General features: G+C 35.7%; 1 protein-coding gene across 3 annotated transcripts; it reads right to left on the bottom strand.

Moving 5' to 3' along the window:
• Positions 1–1,914: 1,914 nt before the first annotated feature.
• Positions 1,915–9,648, bottom strand: ORC3 (origin recognition complex subunit 3). Of its 3 annotated transcripts, none has more exons than XM_021960522.2 (16): positions 9,477–9,648; positions 9,040–9,358; positions 8,774–8,943; positions 8,533–8,663; positions 8,118–8,391; positions 7,911–7,988; positions 7,374–7,429; positions 7,175–7,265; positions 6,802–7,016; positions 6,027–6,096; positions 5,058–5,140; positions 4,855–4,941; positions 3,892–3,967; positions 3,518–3,645; positions 2,715–2,891; positions 1,915–2,400 (listed from the first exon to the last, which is right to left on the bottom strand). In XM_021960522.2, the coding sequence occupies exons 1-16, from the start codon at positions 9,549–9,551 to the stop codon at positions 2,295–2,297; spliced, it is 2,136 nt and encodes a 711-aa protein (XP_021816214.1). In that variant the 5' UTR covers positions 9,552–9,648; the 3' UTR covers positions 1,915–2,294. The 3 variants fall into 3 exon arrangements, with proteins under 3 accessions (XP_021816214.1, XP_088105655.1, XP_088105654.1); XM_088249529.1 differs by having other exon boundaries at positions 8,190–8,391; XM_088249528.1 differs by having other exon boundaries at positions 9,040–9,314.

The following is a 9,648-nucleotide window of genomic DNA, read 5'->3' as shown; positions in this document are numbered from 1 at the left end:
TCAATAAATTTCTACTCTAATTTCACTATATCTAAAACTAATTAGAGTAGGAGCAAACTCCTTCCACCCTGTGTGTTCTCTTTGCACTCAAATTTTTATGAGTAATCTAGAATATCATTTTATTAAAAAAATTATTTTAAAAAATCACTTTATTATTGTAGCCTAAATTCCAAATATTTAAATTAAGCAATTTAGCATCTATATATATAAAGCAAAAAGCAGAGAATGGTGAAACATTCAAAATACCAAAAAATGCCATTGGTTAATGCAAACATTAAGAATTGAAATTATTAATTAAATGAGGATGATATGGTAAATTCACACATTTTCATATTTAAAAAAAATTAAAATTAAAAGAAAAATCAGATAATGGATCATATTTTTATGGAATACAACTACCCATTATCTTTTTTAATTCTAAAATATATATATATTTTTTTTTTTTAAATGCCTCTCACAAGTGCGGAAGCGCGTGCGGAGAGGCTAGTAGTAGATTAAAGGAAAAAATAGCAGTTCCCTATCATAATAATGCGATAAATTGCCGGTGAAGGAATATGATATTTAATTTCAAAACAAGGAAGTGCACCTGCCAAACAGGGTGGAAGGAGTTTGCTCCTTCTCTCGAGCCAAAAAATAAAAAACAAACAAAAGAGTTTGTTTCTTTTCATAAAAAACAAGTGTGGGTGCCAATGAGGTATAACCCAATGAAAAATGACCTTAACTACCAATAGTCTCAAATTCGAAGTCCCATAATCAGTGGAGGATTCAAGATTGTGACCTCAAGTCAAGGGGTCATCATGTAAAATTCTATTTTTAAAAAAAAGATAAATATGACACTAAAAAATAGAAAGATAGTTCATAACAAAAACAACAATATAAATCGACCAGAACAACCTTTAACTAAAAGTTCCCATACCAAACTGTGTACATACTAGAACAGCTCACATAGATATTTCAGGGGACAAAAGCATGTACATACATTAATTCAAAATTTTGATACTCTAATAAGTATATGATGATTTTAATTCATTTATTACCTAAAAAGAACTTGAATTAATGAAAAAATAAAATAAAAAGAAACACAACTCTGCCCAGGCAGTTTAAAATATATATATTACAAGAAGCTGCGAGAGGGTTCTCTTCCTCCTCAGGCCTTTCATCTAGCAGATGGTGGGCAGAGGTCGCACCTCCAAGTCTATTTCCATGATTGCCAAGGGGTCATTGGACCCATTGATTCCTCACGTGGCTCCGCTACTGCTTATGGCATATTGGTAGTGTGTGTGTGGGAAATCATCATTCCCTTTGTAATTTAAACCATCACTTGTATTAAAAAATTTATAAAAAAAAAAGTGTGAGAGCTGCCCCGTTGGTTCATGCTACAATTTGTTTTCTTTTCGATAAATACTTATCACCAAACCGGTATTATTAATTGTTTCATTATTTGCCCGCGTCTCCCATTTTCACAAATGGTGGGAATTAAACCGGCAAATCGTCAAAATTGGTGGATTCAAACAGTTATGCGCAGCTTGGTTCGATTTTCGCCAATCATAAAGTTAGATGTATAAACCGCTATAAACTGAACCGAATTAAACTATCTATTTATTATTTTGTTTTTTAATTTGTATTTCTTTGCAATTTTCAGATCGCAATAACTAAAATTACATGGTCTCAAATTTTATACGTACCTACATGCAAATGTTGGATTGCAACTAATAACTGATATCATTAAATTGTTAGTTTGTTATTTTGATTGAATGATGAATTTTAGTATGTTAGAGATTTAGAAAGTAGAAAAAGAATGTGATTTTACATTGTAAAATGGAAAATAAGTTAGCTGGCTCTAGAGTTGGGCTAACTACATAGAATAAGAAAAAAATGAACAGGATTGTTGAGGTTAGATCCAAACTGCTAAACTAAACCACACAACATTGGTTTGTTTGATTCGTTTTCATCCGTAATTTTAGTAAAAATACCAAACCAAACTAACCAGTGGCAGTTATATAGTAATTGGTTAGGTCATACTAAAGAAAGAGGAAATTGAAAACTACATTGTAGCCTACTTCACTCCTTCATATGCACATTTCTTTTTCTTTATGGTCACTCAATCATGTCATCTTACCTACATCAAAACGATGGGCACTCTCTTGGATGCCGCATATCTCGACTTTTTTTTGTCTCAAAATATATGAAAGCATATTTGAACCCACTACCAACCTCATATTTAATTATAACATTAGTAACCGAAAGTATCAATTAAGGGGAAAATTATGAGCCAACCAAACTTATGTAACTTGTCACAGGCCAAAGGCCACTCTCTGCACAGAGTCACGACGTTTTTTGCTGGGCATCCGAATGAGGCCTGTAATTTGTAGTTCGGTAATTGCCCTGCAAAATCGGGCTCTGTGAAAAGCAAAGTTAAGGATCCAACAAAAAAAAGAAAAAAGAAAAGCAAAGTGATCTTGATGCACATCCGACTTTTTAATTTTGGGCAGTAATTCAATGGGGGAAAAACAAGGAAAACACAATGCTTGATGCAGGCAGATGTAATGCATGATATGCACCTATAACACAGCAAAACCATGGTGACTTCATTAATTCTGACTCGAAACTTGGTTTGTAACTAGTAATTTGATCTTTGCATACAACTTGGGAAGATGGTCAACTCACAGAAAACGAAGATGTGCACTGTGCAGTATGAAAAAACAAAAGGATACTGAATAGATGCTTCGCTTTTGTTTTCAGATTCATTCACTTCCTTTCGTCTTCTCGGTAGTGGGGACTGCTTCAACATGCACTCCCCTTTCCTCCTGGGCTGACTGGCAATTGTTTTGAAAGACTGGAACCAGTCGTGAAGATTGATAAGATCGCCATGCTCTTGAGCCAAGGTATACCTACAAGATAAAATTAACGTGTAATAACCTCAACCTTAAAGTAGCGGTCACTGCAGACTTTGAACTATGATCAGAAGTAGGCAGCTAAAATGAAGCAAATTACTCATGTCCAGTGTTTTAAGTCACATTGGTATATCACATTGGAATTATGATCAATTACCAGCTACCGATCTTATGATTTAACCTATCCTGTATTGTACGCCCTCACTGGTAATGGATAACCAAAATTTTATCTATTATCTAATATTTGGTCTCTTGATCATCCACAAAGGCAATTCGAAAAAAATATTACCCAGAGATAATAAGTTATTCTTTGTTAGAAAAGAAACTTTCGGAAGAAAATATATTTTAACGTCCAAACGGGAATGGGAAAAAAAATGCAAGATCTACCAAAAACACAATGATATGAAACCCATAGACAATTTGATTTTGCGTCTGATAATGAAGGCAAAATCCCTCCAAGTCTAGACCACTAAGTAGTTGGATAGAAACCCAACGCATCTGAAAATTACCATCAGTTTTAAGAAAGTACAGTGCAAACTTGAATTGGGACTTCTATTAGCCTCCATCAGCGTTTCTCATAATTTTTCAAACAATTTCAATATTATAGCTACTGTTATACTCACACAATTGAGGTATCGGGCATGGATGACAATGGAATGTTGCCACTCCTGCTGCAGCAACTGCATCGTAGGATTTTATGGAACTCCAAAAGATCCACTTGAATCCTCTTTCTTGAATCTCCAATCAAAGCCTGAAATAAGTGTGAAGTTAAGAAGTGAAATGAGATTTATTGAGTTTCAGGATTCAGTTATAAAACTTTCATAAGTGGCGGGCATGCTAATCAACTAATCTGATAAAAATAGCCTGTCAAAACATTAAATATCAAACATCCAAGATTTTCCGTGATTAATTATAGGTAGTAATAAAATCCTATACAGATTTCATGATAAGTTGCTGGTATATGTAAATTAGTCAGAGCAGCCATTGCAATGCTTACCGATTGAAGTTTTTCAACATTTCTAAAGCAAACAATTTCATGACATTGTATGCACTCAATCGGCCGCATGAAATACCTGTCATGAAGAAATAAAAATATAATATAAAAAGGGAAAGATATTAACCCAGGATGCTTTTCAGTAACCGTATTAAGCTGTAAAATCATACGAGATAATAGGTATTAAGAAACTCCATTTCATTTGCGTGAAGGTGATCTTACACAAAAGGAGTCATGTGTGTTTGCCAAAACCTTATCACTGCGAACAGAGAAGTCAAAAGACTCAATACTTCAAGGATGTATGGGAAGTTGTTCATTCTAAATCTTTCAAGAGGAAAAGAAAAATTCACAAAATGCTTCGCTGTAAAAAGAAGCATTTCATTACTAATTATGTTGTTACTGATTAATATGTAGACTTAAAGACCCACTTTTAGAATTATTAAATTAAATAAGGAAAATAACCTTGCCTGCTGACTCCATCCTAAAAGAATAGAACCATCATTTCCATTTTCTTTTTAAGTTGTGTGAGTTATCTCCAAATTTCAGATCTAGAAAAATTATATGCTTGAGCTAAATTTGGGAAAAAGGGGAAGAAATTTTCAGATCTTCAACACCTCTGCAATTTTTTTTAATCTTTTAAACAAAACAAACTGCTGTGGTTGAAAAACAATTGTTAAAACCAAAGCATTTTGGTTCCATACAACAATTAGCTCAGAACTTGTGAAATAATCTTCTGAAACTTTTGTCTAGCCTCAACTTCCAAGTCACTTCATATGAACGCATAGTATAAGCAAAGCCAATTGGCAATATAACTTCAAAATATTTGCCCATGATAGCTTAAGATTGAGACAAGTTATGCAGAAGAGTTTGTCCATCGAGTCAAGAGTAGAGACTTTTGTTCCAATGCTGATCAGAACTTAAGCACTAAGTTTTGAAAGAAGGCAATGGCAAAATTATAGTAGTTACCTAACCATGCAATCAACTAGTATAGCAGCTTTTCCATTTATTGATTGTGACTTGCCAATTTTTAAGGGACTGTGAGATGTATGTCTCCTGCACATGAACAGTGTCAAAACCAAGCCACTAGAAACTGAGATCCGCCAAGTTTAAAATATAAAATATAATATGGGTGGGTCAAAGCTATTGAGAGAGAGAGAGAAAGATATTACCTGGATATGCCGGTAAAATCCGGTTTACAACTTCCTCCCTCAAATTTCAACAAGGCCTGCAACTCCTTTACCTTGTCGTGAATCTATTCCAAGCACATAACTGATGATCACTCAACTGATATTATATGGACTTAGTAATCAACTACTATCACTGCTTAAAACATGTCAAAGTAATAGCTAGATGATAAGGTAACAAAATTACAACAAAGCTTAGCATCTATAAGGCACACAGGGTACATCATATATAGACCATTGAATACTTTAAAAGGGTTTAGGCACAAATGTTCAGGCACAAAATATATATTGCATTAAGGAAAAGACAAATGATGAGATGTACATCAGAATTCCAAATTATCTTCTGTGCATATTCAATTGTTTGATTGGTGTTCACTGATAAAAGAAAGAATATTTTCCTTAAGGAGTCCTGTTGATAATTCAGGTTTAGTTACAAAATTTCAATTCCTTCTGTTCTCCTAAAGGCACAGCATCAACATAGCTCTTGTCAAGCTACAGTACTCATCAAACCACACATGCAACCCAAAGATATCTAACCATCACTTCGGCCATGGAAACAACAAAAACAAGGACCAGGTCCTACAAATTTGGGCCACCAATTGACTAGAGATCATCCACAAGCTCACTAGTCATTACAGAAATCTATCAAAAGCTCATAAGAAAATAAAGAAACTCATATCTTTAATTTTGTAAAAAAACTGTATTTGCATAACACTAAAATGTGTGACAACAAAAAGACCCTATTGCAAATTTTAGATTGAAAAGGCTTACCCATATGCTAAAGCAAAATCTAGTAAAGAAAAGTATTCGTGCCCACTCAACTAACAGGGATAATCTCCAATTACAGAAAGGAAAAAGTAAAGTATTCAAAAGGATATTATATAAATAACAGCAAAACACAACAAAATTTGTATTAACATTTCAGCAAACCCTGAGGCTAAAATGCGGTCATACCTCAGGAACATCCACAGTGAGAACTTCCCAACTTTTGAGCAACTGACAGAGCAATGCTGCAGGAAGATCCCTGGTCAATTTCAAAGTTTAGACAGTTCGGAAAACAGTATAATGAGCAGAACTTCTTATTTTAGTATTTCTATGAACATAAATGGAAAAAATAAATTTTAAATGATATCTAGAAAAACATGGAACATCAAAAGTGATGCTCATCTAAATAGACTCTAAGTAGCAAGCTGCTTCGATAAGAATAAATAGAAAATTTTATTAAAATCAGAACTACACTTCTCATCAGATTTCAGGCAAAGAAAACATAAGAACTAAACCAAGTGTGCAAAACTATAGTTGAGAGGAAATAAGTCTCAGCAGGTTTGGATGGTAGAACGAGGAGAGGGGGAGAGGAGAGGCAGGGCGAGGAGAACGAACCCAGACCAGAGTCTGTATCATGGTGAAGGTAAGGTAATGCTGTATCATTGTATTTTATTCTTGTTTCCCCACTAAACCCTAAACCCTGACATGAGTTTCTTTATTTTCTGACAAGCCAATAACTTGAACGCGTTCGAGACTGGGACTGAGAGAGGTGTTTAATTGTTCTATCAGAAATTTCTATTTTAGTTGGTCGCTGCCTCATCCTTCTTTCATTAGTTGACGCCCTCACAAACCAGAGTTCTATAAGGAGATGGCTTTGATTGGTTCCACAAACTCTATCCCTAAGACTACCTTAAAACATCAGACCACTTCAATCCATCTGCATTCTTTGAAACTCATTACTTACCTAACTTTGCGTACTACCTGACAAATAGTTTGTCCCTTCTGGAAGCTCAAATCTTGTTCAAGCATACAGTGATCACTTGACAAAGATGTAGCCAAACTTTCTCCAATTCCAGTGGGATTATCAGAAGCCAATGAGGTGTAAATATCTGGATCAAGTGCCTCGCAAAATAAGTCTAACAATTGAATTTTGCCACACTTCCCAGCTTCATATAAGCACTGCAAAACACTTGTGTGTCAAGATGTGGAAAGGCCAATTTGATGATATGAAACAAGAAAGGTACAAGGCCTTAAAAACATAAAAAGAAGATGAAAAAAGTTAAATTGTGTTCTTTCACTAATAATTAACATCTGTATAAGAAAATGAAAGGAGTCACCAGAACAATAGAGCTCCAGACCATCTGCAATCTCTTCAACACTGTCAAACAATGAGCTATAGGGATATCAGTTTGTTCAGCCATTTGATCCCTGATGACAGATTTTCCAAAAGATGTCATCATATTATATTTTTTATTATAAAAATTTAAACTCATCCTTTAAACAAAATGAGTAAATATCATTGACCTTTACGATTACCTTGCATGAAGTAAAATTTCGGAAGCCCCCTTAACCACTTTCTCACTCTGGAATCCCTACAATGGTCAAATTACATCTTAGTAAATTATGACAAACATTGCTAGGGATTGGGTGGGGGCAGGTAGGAGAAGGCTTATCAAGGATGCATATATTAGCAAAAAATTTTAAAAAAGCAAACAGGGAGTTATAATTGACAAAGTTATTATTGTTGCTTTATATCTGATTGCATGTATATACATCAAGGCATAAACCAAATGTTCTGCGTCAAAATAATTTTCGTGGCAAATCCAAAAAGGGGACCGCGGGGGTTGGGGGAGGATCAGTTGCCAACTAACGACTTTGTCACAGTTCAGTAGAGGACAAAAAGGAAAATCGTTTTCTTTTTTATTAAATAAAAAATCTGAACAAAAGATAGCAGAAGATGAATGTGAATATAAATGTGGGCATGAGTTATGCACCTTGACTTGAATGCAATCTACCTATGGCATTGTAAACATGATAGCCACAAAGAGGACAGATATAGTTCATGGATGCTACCTTGCTGTCTTCTTTAGCAAGCAACTGTCCAAGCATGAAGCTTAAAGGCTCCGTGGAGAAATGTTGGACACATGCTATCTGAAAAACACTTTGTGACATCAGCAGGGACCTAGTCATGCTGGCAGGAAAACATGAGAGAAAATGCAACATAGTGTAGAGAACATTGACAATGTGTTCATAAAATCTGAAAACAACTTAATTACCAACCTTCAAAGCTCTAAAAAAAGATGTCAATGTACCATCCTGATTTAAGAAGTAGTTTCGCAGAAAAATAGCCACCTTTTGACCAACAGCGAAACCAGAACACTGCCTCACAAGAGCAGCCTCAACAACTGCATCCATCCTCTCAGCCGGTGATCCCAATGTGAACTTGCAAGGGCGCAACTTCTTCAGCACATTTGAAGGAAGTATGTTACTTGGGGCATCCAATGTTGTTGCAACTCCCATGATTAAAATGACCGGGATCTTGACAATCCATTCACTGATAGAAACAAGGGAGCAAGTTACAAGCGCAGGTAAGCAAAATCTTGTACTGAGAGAGAGAGAGAGAGAGAGAGAGAGTGAGAAAAAAGATCTGGAAACTTGTTGTATAAGCCACATATGAGGGTTGGGGTTAGAATACCTCAACATAAGAATGAAATCAGACAAGACAGGACCACAACATCGTTCCATATCGTTTATAATGACAACCACTGGAGAACCATAGTTTCCCTGCTGGCTGTACCATGATGCCAATATGGACATATCAGCTGCCTGCATAAAAAGGCAAAGCAGAATTAGAAGCAATAATGGAATTCGAAGAAATTGAATAAGAATACGATTCTTCTGAAATTTGAACTGAAGGAACAAGAAAATGTAAATACATCAAAAGTCCGCATCAAAAACTGTCTCAATAAACTTGTGAGACAACCAGCAATGCCATTCTTGGGTGAAAAGTCGAAGGAGGAAAGGTTAGCCACATGGCATCCATGAGATTTCAAGAAGAGGCCAAGCTCTTGAAATGTCAAGAAATCATCAACAAACTCCATATTCTCTGCCAGTAACGATTCAATCAAGTTAGATCATTGATGACAACTAACATTATCAACTCACTCAACTCAATTTGAACAATAGATGTTGGAGACCATACTGGTGAGAAGGAGCGCAGTGAAGAGCTGGTGGGTGACAATGGGAGAAGGTGGCGGAAATGGTTTGATAGTATTCGTATTGAAGGAGTCCCGTACCCAGCTGTGTATGTCATTGAATACACGAGCATTCATATTCCTCAGAACGTCCTTGATAGTGGAGTCAATTCCAGACCAAACCAACTGAAAAGCTTCCATTCGCAAGCAGCGCTCATCCCATTCCTTCTTCTCAGGCTTAAGCTTTGTTGGGCTTAGATCAAGCCTCTTTCGGGCTTTCCCACTACAAGTTAACTTTTCAGATGCTTTGTGAAGAACAAAAAAATGCTGTTTATAAATCAAATTACAAATTAGAGAGGAAGCCCCAACCACAGAGCAATATTAAACAAAAATTACAAGATATAGAAATCGAAGCACAAGAACGGAGAAAAGGAACGCAAGGGACCTGGAGGTTGTTTTGGGTGGTATCGGGGCTTGAGGGAGGTGGTGAATCACCCGCACTTGCATATGAATGCGCCATTAATGCTCTTTTCTCTTCTACACTCTACAGAATTAGCCAATTTTAGGGTTTCCTTCCTACCCCGCCCAACTGGCGGTATTTCTACACTCTACTTTTT

The sequence above is a fragment of the Prunus avium genome, chromosome 2 (assembly GCF_965620075.1).
Source record: "Prunus avium chromosome 2, drPruAviu1.hap1.1, whole genome shotgun sequence".
NCBI lineage: Eukaryota > Viridiplantae > Streptophyta > Magnoliopsida > Rosales > Rosaceae > Prunus > Prunus avium.
The sequence above is the reverse complement of the archived record's forward strand: the minus strand, read 5'-3'. Positions and strand labels throughout refer to the sequence as shown.